This window comes from Phyllobates terribilis, unplaced genomic scaffold (genome assembly GCF_046119375.1).
Source record: "Phyllobates terribilis strain yellow unplaced genomic scaffold, ASM4611937v1 Scaffold_1__5_contigs__length_1240528914, whole genome shotgun sequence".
Taxonomy (NCBI): Eukaryota; Metazoa; Chordata; class Amphibia; order Anura; family Dendrobatidae; genus Phyllobates; species Phyllobates terribilis.
The window spans coordinates 965,915,732-965,932,415 of record NW_027362761.1 but is presented as its reverse complement, the minus strand read 5'-3'; the positions used below and the strand labels follow the sequence as shown (position 1 = coordinate 965,932,415).

Genomic DNA, 16,684 nt, shown 5'->3' with positions numbered 1-16,684 from the left:
CCGGTGGTTGCGGGCACGAAATCCTGCCGAGTACGCCAAAGTTGACGCGCCCCCTGGGCCATGTTCAAGGGATACCTGGATCCGGATCTAGATAGGGGTAGTAGTCCTTGTGGCGGTGACCCGGTCCATGCCCAGGGTGGTCAAACTAAGTGTGCGGCAGTCTTTGTAGATGTTGTTTAAGTGTCTACTACGCCACCCGTTGATTGCGGCTAGGAGGCCGCCGCTGCAGAGCAGACCGCTGAGGCCGGTGGTAGGATTGTGCAGCAAGGATGGTATAACCCCCAACGGGAGGGGTATGGCCTCAGGGCAGCAGATGTGGAAGTTGGTGGTTGTGATGGTGCAGCAAGGAAGCTCAGAGACAGGTGATGCAGTTTCAGGGTTTTTACTCACAGGTGTTGCTCTGGTCACTCCGGCCTTGAGTGACCACCCGAGCCGTGCTGCGTCCACCAGGTGTGGGACTCGGCCAACTCCCAGGCAGTCCAGAGCGTGGTCCTGAGCTCCCTTCTCTCTCTCTTTCTGCTGGCCGTTCCCACCAGGGATCCACCTTTGTCCGGCTCCCTCGGGCCTCTTGGTGGTAAAACCTTCTCTGGCTTTCCTGACCCTATTCGTGGTGTGCCTTCCTGGTGGATGTGGTGAGGGTCGTGGCAAAACTTAACCACGACCTCCGGTTCCTGGCTAAGGATCATTAGCCTCTGCCAGTTAGGGTTCCGGTACCCGTTTCTGCCAACCCTTCACTCTTTTGGTTTACTTCTGGGATCTCAGGGTTCCCTCTTGTCTTGTGTCTCTGGGCCTTTCTTCCTCCTTCTCTCCACTACAGGCCTGGCCCTGGAGCTGGGCCCAGCCGGAGCCACAGCTCCTTGTCAGCCCTCCTGGCTGAGCTCCTCCGCTCTGCTCCTCCTCAGACTGACTGACCCTGTCCTAAGATGGTGCCCACCATATATACTCCCTCTATGTGTGAGCCCAGGTGACTAGCACCCAATGGGCTCCTACCTCTATGCCCAGAGTCCCTCCCCTATCTGCCCCTACACTACTGGGATGTTCCTCCCCCCCCCTCCCACTCCAGCCAGGGACAGACACTGTCGTACCTGCACATCTATCTGGTGGGAGTACCGTAGTTCTGTCCCCCGGAAATGGGATGAGTGTAATGCATGCAGCTGTCTGAGCTCAGTCCCACACTCCATCCTTACCCGGGAGTGGAATACCACACCTCTGGAGTGAGGTGCAATACCCCTGTAGCAGCCGAGTCCTCAGGGTGCTACACATGCACCGCTTTTTTTTGTCATTTAGTGGTTTTAATCTTGGCCAAAAGTGCTGCAGTCAGATGTTGCCTTGAAATTTACTGTGCAATATAAAACACATTTCATTCAGTCTTTCTTGGTTTCTGGTGTTTTTATGCTGTTTGCGATATTTAATCCACATGGACAAAATGCAAACATTGCAGATGATCAGCAGCCACTAGTTGGTTTCAACACTTACATGACAACCCTCCAGGTGTCAATCTCACAAGAACAGGGGAAAAACACAACAGGGGTACAGAGGTGAGCGTCAATTTATTTTTTTACCTCCATTTGTACAGTAGTGGAGAACCTTTTAAAGGGAACCTGTCACGTCCTAGCTGCCCTCTAAACTGCCCCTATAGCGTTGTTAGTGCAGCAATGTGCATCACTAACAAGCTGTTTTCATGAAAATTGGTGCAGCTATTATGATTTTATAACGTTTAATATACTTAGATCCTACCTGCGTTTTCAGTCATAGGGGTGTGCTTGTCATATTCAGTCATGGGCGGGTGCTGCATTCACTCACTGCTGACGCCACCCATGTATTTGAATCTTGCTCCCGGCAAGCGCTGATATTGTGGGGAGCAGGCGCACTTGTATATGTCCGGCCGCCTGCGCAGTGAGGCTGTGTGATTACCAGCTTCACTGAGCATGTGCGGGAAACATATTGCATCATAGTGCATGCGCAGTGAAGCTGTGTAGTCCGCAGATGCACTGCGCATGCGCCATGACACTTTATTCCCCGTGCATGCTCAGTGAGACTGTGTGATTACCAGCTTCACTACGCATGCGCTATGACGCGCTACGTTCCCCGCGCATGCGCAGTGAAGCTGGTAATCACACAGTCTCACTGCGCAGGCGGCCGACATGTACAAGTGCGCCTGCACCCCACAATATCAGCGCTTGCCTGGAGCAGGATTCAAATACATGGGCGGTGTCAGCAGTGAATGAATGCTGAGCCCGCCCATGACTGAATATGACAAGCACGCCCCTATGACTGAAAACGCAGGTAGGATCTAAGTACACTGCTCAAAAAAATAAAGGGAACACTCAAATAACACATCCTAGATCTGAATGAATGAAATATTCTCATTGAATACTTTGTTCTGTACAAAGTTGAATGTGCTGACAACAAAATCACACAAAAATCATCAATGGAAATCAAATTTATTAACAAATGGAGGCCTGGATTTGGAGTCATCTTCAGAATTAAAGTGGACAAACACACTACAGGCTGATCCAACTTTGATGTAATGTCCTTAAAACAAGTCAAAATGAGGCTCAGTATTGTGTGTGTGTGTGGCCTCCACATGCCTGTATGACCTCCCTACACCGCCTGGGCATGCTCCTGGTGATGTTGCGGATGGTCTCCTGTGGGATCTCTTCCCAGACCTGGACTAAAGCATCCGCCAACTCCTGGACAGTCTCTGGTGCAACATGACGTTGGTGGATGGAGCGAGACATGATGTCCCAGATGTGCTCAATCGGATTCAGGTCTGGGGAACGGGCGGGCCAGTCCATAGCTTCAGTGCCTTCATCTTGCAGGAACTGCTGACACACTCCAGCCACATGAGGTCTGGCATTATCCTGCATTAGGAGGAACCCAGGGCCAACTGCACCAGCATATGGTCTCACAAGGGGTCTGAGGATCTCATCTCGGTACCTAATTGCAGTCAGGCTGCATCTGGCAAGCACATGGAGGGCTGTGTGGCCCTCCAAAGAAATGCCAAACCGGTCATGCTGAAGGATGTTGCAGGCAGCAGATCGCTCTCCATGGCGTCTCCAGACTCTGTCACATGTGTTCAGTGTGAACCTGCTTTCATCTCTGAAGAGCACAGGGCGCCAGTGGCGACTTTGCCAATCCTGGTGTTCTGTGGCAAATGCCAAGCGTCCTGCACGGTGTTGGGCTGTGAGCACAACCCCCATCTGTGGACGTCGGGCTCTCATACCATCCTCATGGAGCCGGTTTCTAACCGTTTGTGCAGACACATGCACATTTGTTGCCTGCTGGGGGTCATTTTGCAGGGCTCTGGCAGTGCTCCTCCTGTTCCTCCTTGCACAAAGGCGGAGGTAGCGGTCTTGCTGCTGGGTTGTTGCCCTCCTACGGCCCCCCTCCACGTCTCCTGGTGTACTGGCCTGTCTCCTGGTAGCGCCTCCAGCCTCTGGACACTACGCTGACAGACACAGCAGACCTTCTTGCCACAGCTCGCATTGATGTGCCATCCTGGATGAGCTGCACTACCTGAGCAACTTCTGTGGGTTGTAGAGTCCGTCTCATGCTACCTCGAGTGTGAAAGCACAACCAACATTCAAAAGTGGCCAAAACATCAGCCAGAAAGCATTGGTACTGAGATGTGGTCTGTGGTCCCCACCTGCAGAACCACTCCTTTGAGTGTGTCTTGATAATTGCCAATAATTTCCATCTATTGTCTATTCCATTTGCACAACAGCATGTGAAATTGATAGTCAATCAGTGTTGCTTCCTAAGTGGACAGTTTGATTTCACAGAAGTTTGATTTACTTGGAGTTATATTCTGTTGTTTAAGTGTTCCCTTTATTTTTTTGAGCAGTGTATATTAAACATTATAAAATCATTATAGCTGCACCAATTTTCATGAAAACAGCTTGTTAGAAAACAGCTGGTTAGTGATGCACATTGCATCACTAACAACGCTATGGGGGCAGTCTAGAGGGCAGCTAGGATGTGACAGGTTCCCTTTAAGAAAGTTTGCCATTCAGACACTTGGAGAAGAGCTGGATAACAGCTGTTGTAGAAGCCATGACAGAGCCCATATTGGGTTTATCACAGCTTTCCCTGATATAGAAATGTTTTCATTTCTCTAGTGCTACCGTATTTAGTAAAGTGCAATACATCAAAATAACATATGAAATGAACAGGAAATTCACAGCTAATGAACTAATTAGTCAAATCATTAAATGAAGGAGAGTTCTGGGCTTGTTGACCTTTACATGTAGACACTACATACCCTTCTCTATTTGTACAAGACATGGGATGTGTGTGCTATACAGTACGCGACTGCAGCCTGATGTGGAATATACTTTACCTATGGAGAGAAGATGAATACATGTTCTGTACTGGTGCCTGTTGTATAATGAACATGATTTTCTTGTACATTGAATTGAAAGATGAATTAAACATTAAAAGGATAAATTGTGTATTTGATGGCAAAACCACAAACCATTTACTTTAAATTTGCAACACAATATAATTTACCTATTCTACCCACAGACCCACTATCGGTGCAAAAAAGGGACTCAGCCTTAGGGCTCTTTCACACGTCAGTATCTCCGGTACATGTGGAAACTGTCACCACTCGTACCGGAGACACTGACACATGCAGACCCATTAAAATCTATAGGTCTGTGCACATCTCCGTGTGTTTTCCCGGACCGTGTGCTCCACACGTAGACATGTCTGTTTTTTTTTGCGGATGCACAGTCCGCAAAATGTACCACACGGAAGACATCCATGTGTCATCAGTGTGACACGTACCGGCGCCTGTGAATAGCGCTGTTCCCAAGGGCCGGTCCTGAACGCTGCCCTCATTATAGTTCCGTGCCAGCACTGTGATCAACTTAAAAAGGACACGTGATACCAGAGAAAAATGGACACCTCTCCGTGAGTTTTGCACAGACTAATGGTCTATGATAAAACATAGACATGTGAATAGCACCATAGATTATAATGGGTACATGTGGTATCCAAAAAAAAAACGGATGCAACACAGACATCTGAATGACACCTTGAGCAGAAGTCAGACATCCGCGTTTTTCACATACGTAAAAAAAACGGTACTGGTGTCATCAGTGATTTTCATGTATGGATAAATAAATTGCAAAGCTTTTCCTATCTTTTGCAATGCTAAACATATACAGCACATGGTTGCCAACAGTGTCCTGTCTGTGATTTTCACTGACCCATAACATAAGAAACTGTATTTGGTCTTAGAAATTTTAATTACAGCTAATATAAAAAAACTGGTGCCATACGGACTGCATAAAGTTGTCAATTAACCCCTTCAACCTCCATCCTGTTCTCACTTTCCGGACCAGGCCAACTTTTTCAATTCTGACCAGTGTCACTTTGAGTTTATACGTAACTTTAGAACTCTTCAGCATATCCCAGTGCCAGTGATTATGAGATTGTTTGTTTGTTTTTGTTTTTTTGTGACATGTTGTACTTCATGTTAGTTGTAAATTTTGGTCAATATGATTTGCATTTATTTATGAAAATATAAAAAATTTTGGAAAATTTTGAAATTTTCAAACTTTGAGTTTTTATGCCCTTTAAACGAGCGAGTTATACCACACAAAATAGTTAATAAATAACATTTACCACATGTGTTCTTTACATATGTTTCAAAAATTATGCTTAACAAAAAAAATTAGGAAGTTAGAAGAGTTAAAAGTTGATCAGCAATTTCTAATTTTTCCAACAAAATTTACAAAACCAATTTTTTTTTAAGGACCACATCCCATTTGAAGTGACTTTGAGGGGCCTATGTGACAGAAAATACACCAAAGTGACACAATTTTAAAAACTACAACCCTCAAAGTGCTCAAAACCACATTCAAGAAGTTTATTAACCCTTTATGGGCTTCATCAGAATTAAAGCAATGTGGAAAGAAAAAATGAAAATTGTTTTTCCGGCAAAAATCTTGCTTTAGCCCGAAATTTTTCATGTTCAAAAGGATAACCTGAGAAAATGGACCATACAATTGTTGTGCAGTTTCTTCTGAGTATGCTTATACCCCATATGCGATGGAAAACTACTGTTTGGGCGCATGGCAGGGAAGGGAAAGAGTGCCAATGGACTTTTGGAGCGCAAAATTGAATAGTGGATGCCATGTCCCATTTGCAGAGCCCCTGATGTGCTTAAACAGTGGAAACCCCCCAAAAGTGACCCCATTTTGGAAACTACAGCCCTCAAGGAACTTATCTAGATGTGTGGTGAGCAACTTGAACCCACAGGTGCTTCACAGATTTTTATAACATTGAGCTGTAAAAATGAAACAATACATTTTTGCCCCAAATTTTTCATTTTCACAAGGCGAACAGGAGAAAACTGAGCACAAAATTTGTTGTGCAATTTCTCCTTAGTAGACCAATCCATGTGTGGTTGAAAACTACTATTTGGGCACACAACAGGGCTCAAAAGGGAAGGCGTGCCATGTCACGTTTGCAGAGCCCCTGATGTGCCTAAATAGTGGAAACCCAGCACAAGTGACCCCATTTTTTAAACACCTCTTGAGGAATTAATCAAGGGTTGTAGTGAGCATTTTTTGGCCCTCGGGCGATTCAAAGAATTGTATAACATTGGGTTGAGTCATTGAAAAATTGACCATTACCATTTTTTTTGTCCACTAAAATGTTGGTTTCACCCCAAGTTTTCAATTTTCAAAAGGAATGATAAAAGAAAATGGACCATACCATTTGTTAAGCAATTTCTCCTAAGTATGCAAATACCCCATATGTGGTTAAAAACTACATTTGAGGCAAAGCTCAGAAAAGGAGCGCCATATTAGAGTTCATATTTTGCTGCAATTGTTTGAGCGTGCCATGTCACATTGGCAGAGCCCCTGAGGTGCCAAAAAAGCAGAACCCCTTCATAAGTGACCCAATTTTACAAACTACACTTCTCAATGAATTCAGCTAGGGGTGCAATGAGCATATTGACACCACATGTGCCTCACAGAATTTTATACCATTGGGCAGTGAAGAAAGAATAATTACATTTTTACCACTAAAATGTTGTTTTAGCACCAAGTTTTTAATTTTTATAAGGGCTAATAGTCAAAAATGACTGCACAGTTTGTTGTGAAATTTCTCCTGAGTGCGCCAATACCCTACATGTAACCGGGAACTACTTTTGAGGCACAGTGCAAAGCTCAGAAAGGAAGGAGGGTCATATTGTAGGGCAGATCTTGCTGTTATGGTTTGCCAGTGCCATGACACATTGGCAGAGCCCCAGAGGAGCAGAACCATTTCCATAAGTGACCCCATTTTACAAACTACATCTCTCAATGAATTTATGAAAGGGTGCAGTGATCATATTGACACCACAGAATTTTTAACCTTTGGGCAGTGAAGAAAAAATAATTACATTATAGCACCAAAATTTAATTTTAGCCCCAGATTTTACATATTCAAATGGGGAAATGTAGTTAAAATTGCACTAAACACAATTTCTGAACATATCAATGCCCCATATGTGGTAATACAGTGCTGCTTAGCCACATTGCGAGACTCAGGAGGGAAGGAGCGCTATATGGCTCTTGGAGAGCAAATTATTGCAGAATAGTTGGCGGACTCCATATACAGAGCCCCTAAGTGCCAGAGGAGCAGAACTCACACCCCTCCCCCCCCCCCTCCTCCTCAAGTGGCCCAATTTTGGAAATTACACCCCTCTGGGAATTTATCTACAGGTATAGTGATGATTTTAACTCCATGGGCGTTTGCCAGAAACAAGCAGCGGTGGATGTTTTTGAGTGAAAATTGCAAGTTTGCCGTTGTAGTGGCCAGTACATTGTACCCAGCTCGTGCTTCTAGAGACACATCATCCGTAAATTAAGCGGGCTCTCATCGCTGCAGAAATGCCAAACATATGGACGCTAGGTTTAGGCACACTGGGGCTCAGAAGGGAGAGTGGCATTTGGATTTGGGAGTGTAGAATTTGCTGAATTTCTTTTGTGGGGCGAGGAACTATAGCGCTTTTCCAGAGCCTTTGTCCTACCAGTGACGTGGAAGCCCCCTATATTTCCATTGACGGTTGGCGGACCTGAGAGGGGACTTTTCGTGGATTAAGTTGAAGCTTTTGTTGGGAACATTTTACATAACATTTTGGATCACATTTATCCGGCGCTCTACGCTGAGCACTTACATCGGGGTTTCCATCTAAATCTTTGAGTGATGTGACACATGAAACCCCTGCGGGATCCATTCACTGTAATGAGGCAGCAGAGTTACTCTGGACTCCTTCTGGCCTCAGTTTAGCATTGTCCTTCTTTTCAGAAGTGCATAAAACTGTGGCGGACCGCGCTTTTATGCCCGCCTATGAAGATGGAGTGTCCCCATCTGCCTCATTACAGAGAATCTATATGGGTTCCATCTGAATCATGTACTTCAGAGATTTACACGGAAACCCGAGTGTGACCGCTCAGGATAGAACGCAGGGTAAAGCCGAGCCTTACTGCTATCTTTGGGAGGCAGAATGAACAAATCAACAGCAGGTGAAGAATTGGTTTTATTTCTTTTTTACGCCGTTCCTCGTGCGGTATAAGTGTTTAGACGACTTTATTCTTCCGGTCGGTGCGATTACAGCGATGCCAGATTTATATTGTTTTTTATATGTTTGGCTGTTAAATACTTGGATACCCCATGAAAAATAGTTAAATGAAGAAAGATGAAAAAAAAAACACTCAAATGTCATTGATTTTTTTTTTTCTTTTTGCAAACCTGAAAACCCCTAAAATGCCAGCTAGAAAATGTGCATGTAAAGAAGGTCTTGGGGATTCTTTGTTGCCAGTCATGGGCAGTGTGAGGGCATCTGTGCAGGGCTCAGTGGCAGAGCTGTCATTGCTCTCGGCTATGCCCCTGCAGCAGGTACCTCCTCCTCCTCCTCCCTCCCTCCCCCTCTGCCTTTTGTTTTACTATCACAGGGAGACGGAGAGAACAATTTCCTGTTGACACCGGAATATTTAGAAAGTGCAGGGAAGGAGGGAAGGCAAGGAAGGCAGGGAGGGCAGCATCTGTGCTGCGGACGTTCCCCCTGCAGCAGGGCTGAGGAGCCCCCGGGCAGCGCTGGAGACGGGCAGGCTCTGGGGCTGCTGCATGCATGTTCTCCCCGGGCAAAGTTCGTATGCAGAGGCTGGCCTGCATGTGTCTTCGCGGCATCAGGTGCACGGGCATCCAGGGCTGACACTGGCATCTACTGGATGGATGGAGCTGGTCCCGGGCATTGTGTAGGGATCGGCCGCCCGCACTGATCGCAGCTCCGGCCTCATCTGGACGGTGAAGGCTGCTCTCCTGGGGAGAAGGAATGTGATTTTCTGAGCCTCCAATGCTTTTCCCCTGTGCTGTCTGCTGATGGCTGAAGCCTGGCTGGAGGAAGAGGAGGAGGAGCTGAGGGATAGTGCTGGCAACAGGAGACACAGGAGGTCCAACCTGACCCAGGCTGCAGGTAACCAGTGCCCTACAGGATGTATGTGCTGGGCGCAGTGCCAATGATGTATGTGCTGGGCGCAGTGCCAATGATGTATGTGCTGGGCGCAGTGCCAATGATGTATGTGCTGGACACCGTGCCAATGTGGCTCATCCTCATGTCATTCCCCGCTGAATGGGACTGATGGATGAGCCGGGATACATGGTGACATAATCCTATATCACGCTGCAGCCATTCCCCGGTGTGATATCTATATACTAAATATTCATATAGACCATACAATGAGATATCAGCCATGGGAATAACCAATCTCCTAACATCGGCCTGGAGGAGGCTGCATCTTGAGCACACGAGTGTTATTATTGTGTCCATTGTATGCTACAGCAAATGAGGCCTTTATAATGCATAGGGAAGTCCATACTGGATTACAGAATATGTCGACGCTATGTAAGGAATAAGATCTTTATAAGTAATAGTGTTATTATCGTGTTCTTTGTAGCCTACAGCAAATGAGGCCTCTCTAATGGATAGGGAAGTCCATACTGCGCTGTAGAATATGTCGCCGATATGTAAGGAAGCCCAGAACCGGTGACATTGAGTCTCTCTCAATGTGTATAATGCTCTTCTACATCCTTTCTTACTGGGCTATGGGGAAGGTTTGACCATTCCGGTATAAATATTATTTCCTTGTATTTCCTCATTTGTCCAGGTGTTTGTGATTCTTCTCTTTCATTCTCCTTAGGTTTTTGATACAAAATGACACTTTTGCTAATCAGGAAACTGTGTAATCTCAGCCAGATCTGTTGTCACCCGGTTTTCTCAGAAACACTTAGTTCTTTACATTGCTCACATACTCTTTATAAAAGCAAAGCTTAAAGGGATATTCCATCATCAGCCAATGTTATGCTGTGTATAAAGAACACCTACAACATTACGTTATCAATTCTCCCTGGTTCTTACGACCTCTGCTTGTTGTGATTTCATTAAGAAGCTTCATTATGTAGTACCAGGGAATAGAAATGTGTCATGGTCTCACGGTGACAGTACATCTGTCAGACCTGGGTCTTGCCATCCAATCAGCACATGGCCAAGACTCCTTTTTACCCCCTTGTAGAAATCATTAAAATGTCCTAATAAATGCCTACAAGCAGACTTCTTAAGAAGTTTGAAAAATTGATACACATTTTTTCCCCAATCCATTTACTGTAATTCTTTTGTTACAGAAACATTGAGGCCGTGTTCACACTGTAGTCAGAGCCTTTGTTTGCAGATTGGTTGGAAAAATAGCACTGCATGTGGGGCTATTCCTCCTGACCAAATGACAAAAGCCCCAATTCTATCGGACCCCATTAAAAGTCAGAGGGGTCAATTAGGCTTCATTAGTATCTATCATAATCCAGATTCATTGGAGCTGTTTATAATGGAATCCACAACGATTGCGTAATGGCTGATCACGTACGCCTCACTCGGACATCCATTTTTCTATCCGTGGTTTTAATGGATAGATCAGGTACCCATTAGAGTCTATGGAGCTGTCACATGTCTGCTTTTTTTTTTTTTTTTGTGGTCCACAAAAAAAATAAAAATTGCGATGACAAGTCAGTTTTTGATCTGAGTCACAGATCAAAATAAAATAAGGGGGGGATTCCAGCTCCTAAAATTCCAAAGATTATTCCATAAATATAAAACAATGAATCCAAACATGATCAGGGCAATGCTTTTCGAATACTCACAGGATTTCTTTGGCTCAGTTTTATATTAATGGGATAAACTTTTTATTTATTTATTAATTTTCTTGGATTTAGATGTGTGCTCACACGGTTTCTTGCTCCTGCACGCCCGAGAACAGACCAGATGAGCTGATTTCAGTATTCCTACAGCTCAAAATAACCCATACAAGTCTGTATGGATGACATGCTGTCCATGATTAACATTGCAATGAATAGGAAGAGCTTTGTATTTTTATTTTTTCATATAAGCAAATCACTGACCAAACACTGATGGTAAAAATTGAATTACCTTTTTGCGTACCTGAAAAATCACTGGTGTGTGAATGAGGCCTTATTTCAAGGATCTCAGACACCTCTTTAGGGAGCACGTGTCCTCTTCATGCAGCAGTTATCATTAGTGGTGGTTGAAATTCGGCAGATAATGTGAACAATTGTCTTGTATTACAGTTACTTCCAGAGAACCTGTGGAGGGTTGAGGAACTGGGATCCAACAAGAGACTTCTTCCGACACATGGATGATATCCTGGTTTTAAAAGCCATTTATTTTGAACCCCAACCTTCCCCTGCCCCCCCCTAATAACCCACCCAAAAAAGCTGAACCTTCTCGGGTTATTCTTGGGTTAGAAATATCCATTAACTTCTCAGTCTAGGTGCTGTGCTCTGAGTCAGGGTTCCCCAACTCCAGTCCTCAAGGCCCACCAACAGGTCATGTTTTCAGGATTTCCTTAGTATTGCACAGGTGATGGAATTATTGCCTGTGCAGGTGATGGAATTATCACCTGTGTAATACTAAGGAAATCCTGAAGACATGATCTGTTGGTGGGCCTTGAGGACTGGAGTTGGGGAACCCTGCTCTGAGTGACCTGTCCTTTCATGCTTCCCAAGTCAGCTTCCAGGATTGTCTGAATTAAATTCTAAATGTGGAGTCTGCTCCCCTGCCAGCTGAAATCTAGAGAAAGATTAAAGGGACACTGTCAGCACAGAATGACTGTTCAAACCAAGTACAGGCACTCAGTGCACCCTTGGTGTGGCCAAACAGTTTAGTGCACCTTCCCACCCAATTGTTTTCCATCTGGAGAAGGTGGGAAGGTGAAAGTAAATGTTTGGCCACACCAAGGGTGCACCGAGCGCTGACAGTGTCCATTTTTAAAAGAGGTCTTCCTAAATGGTACAGCTTACTAGAGATGTCTGCGCTGTAGATTTGGAAAAGGTGTGACAGGTTGTGTGACTACCAGACACGGCTCTGTAGAAGAGCGTAGGTCTACACAGATGAGCTGCTGCTCTTTCCCTTTGGATGGTTTGTGGATTGCATAAAAAAAAAAAAAATTCCAAAATGGGGAAGATCAAGAATAAAAAGTGCTGCTATCCAAGCACAATTTTGCTGGCCATAACGATTGTCATTAGTTTGGCTGGCAGCTATCTCTCGTGACTCCCCACACACGAGTACTTAAGCATGCAGATCGTTGATGTGTGGCGAGAAGATAGCCACTGCCAAATGCTGGGGTCACATTAGCGTATAGCATCTGATGTGAGAGCATCCAATGCGATATGCTGATGACACTCTGCTCAAACGCTGCTGTGAGCGGGAGCCAAGTATCATTTTACTGCGCTTCGATTATCTCGCATGAGAGAAATGCAGTACAGGTGCGGGGGAGGAGGACAAAATAATTTCTCCATCTCTTCCATTGCCAGCTTCCGCGGTAACCGCACTGCACTCGGATGACATCTGAGTGCAGTCCGATGTTTCACTCGCACCCATAGACTTGTATGGGTGAGTGCGATCTGATTCTCGGATGCACCCACAGCATGCTGCTATTGTTCTCTGATGCCGAATCAGCATGAGAAAATAATCGCAGATCTGAGCTGCCCAATAGAATAACACTGGTCCAAGTGCTATGTTTTATTGCATAGCAGTTGGCCATGTTATACGCTCGTGTGACTCTGGCCAAACACCTGTAGTAGCCGCTTATTTACCCTGAAAACAAAAAGCAAGGCGCTGTACTCATTGATGGTGAGCCGGTACAGCCAAAATCAGTGGGTTCAGCCTAGTTTCACCTATCTTGTATGTGAGCCTTATGTGTTCTAGCGCCTTCATCTGGCCATTACACTTTCATAGATATGATGGCATGATGAAAGCATTGGTCCAGTGCCGAAATACTTACCCTAAAGCCAAAATAAAATATTTTTTCCTGGTTATTAACTAACTGTGCTTGGTCAGCAGTGCCTTTTTATTCTGAATCTCAACTCATTTTTTTCTGCCCTCTATAATTATTTTAAATACATCCCTGTACATTTTATACATGCAATCTAGTGTAAATTGTGAACATTTTTGCACAAGTATCTTTGACTTTTATATTGAAAATAAAATTGGAGAACACCATATCTAGCATAATATGTGGCATTTTGATAAACACTTCACCACTACACCTAAAATGCACTATATAAAAATTCTGTTTCTGCAGATGGTTCACAATTTACTATAAACTTTCAAAGCGCACCCATGGATAATGCTGCTATACTGTGTTGTATGTGAAGTTGGTCTGGGATGCATTTCATTTTAAAAGAGCACAAATTACAACAATTTTCCAGAAGTGTTATTATTTCTACTGTTCTTAATGTTTTGTTTCGGAAAGTGCACCAGGGAGATCATAGGAAAGTATTATCTAAACGTATAGCTCCATTTAGCTAGCTCATTGTTTTCTAATTCACTGCATCCTCGGTCTCAATAAATATTTCAAGTTTTTCACCAAAAAATAGTGTAAGAATCAGGCTATGTTCGCTAAGGTTCACAGAGCCTTTTTCAAGATTTTTATCATTTACCTTGTAGCACTGTTCTTGCTGTCAAAATTGGGGTAACCGCAGCGGAGTCTCGATGAACCCCAATATAAACGTGCAGCGTTAGTTGCAAGAAAGTCTGTGGAGTCGATAAGCCAAGGTCCCGACGACTCTATTTTTCCACACTTTGACACCAACTCCGACTATGACTTTCATAAATAATCAATAACTGTACACCGTATTACCTTAAAATGTAAAAGCACACCCGGCTGCTGTGTTTTTGAACAAAAAGAGAAAAAATCCTCCTTAAGGCAATTTATTTTTTTTAGCTACATTGGTGAGTTTTTTACGCTGTGTAGTTTAGAAAAAATGCAAGTAACTTAAAGAAGTCCTCCCATCAAAGTTTTTATTCGCTTAATATAGTACAATCATCATGTTCTATAGCACTGTGTACTTACAATTGCTCATTTTGCATTTCTACCCAGCTAATTCTTCTCTTTTCCTTTGTCTAAGATATCACGTGATTAACAAACTGAGTAGCTGAATTCTTCTAAGCTTTACGTAGAAACAGAAGGTCCATATTCCCTGTATGAGTCATGAGTCACTGCAAAATTCCCTGACAAGGGGGGAGGAGGGATCAACTGGGTCAGGAGTTGAAGAGGGAAATGATTATGCAGGAAAAATAGACTTCCGGTTTCTACAAAAAGCATAGAAAAGAGAAGAATTAGCTGGGTAAAAAGGCAAAATGAGCAATTGTAAGTACACAGTGCTGTATAATATGATTGTAATATATTAAGAGGATAAAAACTTTGATGGGAGGAGTGCTTTTTGAATGAGTTCAGAAATGGTGCAGAAAATCCGCAACATCAAAAGCTCATTGTGGGAACATAGCCTAAAAGCCCCAGTGAAAACACCACGTGTAATGCAGCAAGATGCCGTGTGCTTTATACTTAACCAGGACTTGCTAAAGTAAATAGAGGTTGAGATCTTTCCATCCTACTAATTTTTTTTATCATTTTTGTTCCACTCCTGGTTTTAGTTTACAAATACTTATACAAAAATACTGACCAAAAGTTGTGTGACAGTAACCTTCCAGAGGACCAGTCACCCGGTAATAAGCAACCAGTTTTTTCTCTTTTATTCCCACAGCTTTCCTGAGAATTCCGAATTAGTTTTTTTGTTTTCTTTTAAATCTGCCAAACTATTCCAGAGATATATAGGCCCTTTTATTTAACACTATTGTTTTTGCCAAGGAGGTGTGGCTTAAGAATAATAATGCAGAGCAGCCTAAAGACACGACCCCAAAGCATTCTGTGAGCCATGCCCCCATGAAAAAGATCATAGAAATTGCCACAAAATAAAAGGCCCATATCTCTGGAACCGTGTGGCTGATTTCAAAAGAAAAAAAAAATAACAAACCATGGAACAACAGGAATAAAATAAGAGCAAAAACTGGCCACTTTTCTCCACGTGACAGGTCCTCTTTAAGGCTGCATTCACACATGCGCATTTTGCGGTCCATAATGCATGGATCATTCACAAGTCTCCTGACTTTAACTCAACAGCTTCGTAGTCATAGGCATAAATGAGGCTTTCGAGTTCAGGTTAGGAGACCTGCGGCCACGACTCACATGTGTGTGAATAAAGAAAGTGTTTTTTTTTTAAATGACTTCGTGATTAAGTTGAGGTAAAACAAAAATCATGTTCCCGTTTTCTGATTTTTCTCATGTGAATTTTTCCTTCCAAATAAAGACACCTACTAAATTTAACATGCATTTCAAGACAGATCCAGGCCCGAAATCAAGATCCGATCCAACAAGAAACCGCATGTATGTAAATGGATATTCCAGAACCAGGTTCACATGCTACTGAGAATTTTAGCTACAGCACAGCCAGCTAAGTATAGCAGTACCACAAACAGTACCACAGGAAAATTACTTAATGATTATTTTAGAAAGTTGTGTATTTTTGCATTTAGGAAGCAATTAGTCAAATGGTGAAAAGGTGTACATGGCCTTAAGCAAATTATGTATTGCTGTCAACCGCTCAGAGCTGAAGGTCAAGTAAGAAAGCAGCCCCATTATCTAAAAATATTTTTATCTGTTTTAATTTATTTCAGTATATAGGTATATTTATTAAAATAGTATAGCATCTTTCCAATATGAGGGTCATGCATGTAGCAGTCTATACCTCTGCTTCTTGGATCTCTATAAAAAGGATTTGGGGGAAGGAGAGAGAATATTTACCATGCAGTCCTATGTAAATTCTGGTTAGACTGGATGTACACTTTAAGTTGTAACAGCAGAAAACTAAAAGCAATCAGTGGGCAAATGCTAACATTCTGTATGCGTCACGGCTTAGAATTTGTGTATAATCTTTGTACTTTAAATACGTTTGATACATGCATTTTAATCTGGTCATATATTAATTATGTAATATCGTACGATAAAATGACAGACATCAGACAGACCCCACTATAGTTAATGGGATCCATATGACCCAACTGGTTTCTGTCATGATGGCTGTGACGCTGCTGTTAATTTCATCCTGCTCAGAATGGGAATTACTTATTAATGTGGGCACACGTGATGGTGGTCTCAAAAGGAGATGATTTAAGGGTAAAGTACAAAAATGTGACCATAAAAAAATCACTTTTGTTTGCTATGCTTAAAATTCAGTTCTCCTTGAATACACAGCTATGTGATTTGGGTGCAGTGTT

General features: G+C 43.4%; 1 protein-coding gene across 4 annotated transcripts in view; it reads left to right on the top strand.

Annotated features, from left to right (window-relative positions):
- Positions 1 to 8,918: 8,918 nt before the first annotated feature.
- SH3D19 (SH3 domain containing 19) overlaps positions 8,919 to 16,684 on the top strand; it is a 137,824-nt gene continuing 130,058 nt past the window's right edge. For 3 of the 4 annotated variants that reach the window (XM_073642525.1, XM_073642524.1, XM_073642526.1), the window contains exon 1: positions 8,919 to 9,478. In XM_073642525.1, the coding sequence (XP_073498626.1) occupies positions 9,385 to 9,478 (94 nt within the window). In that variant the 5' untranslated portion in view covers positions 8,919 to 9,384. The remainder of the gene's footprint in view (positions 9,479 to 16,684) is intronic. The other variant, XM_073642527.1, reaches the window with a different exon arrangement.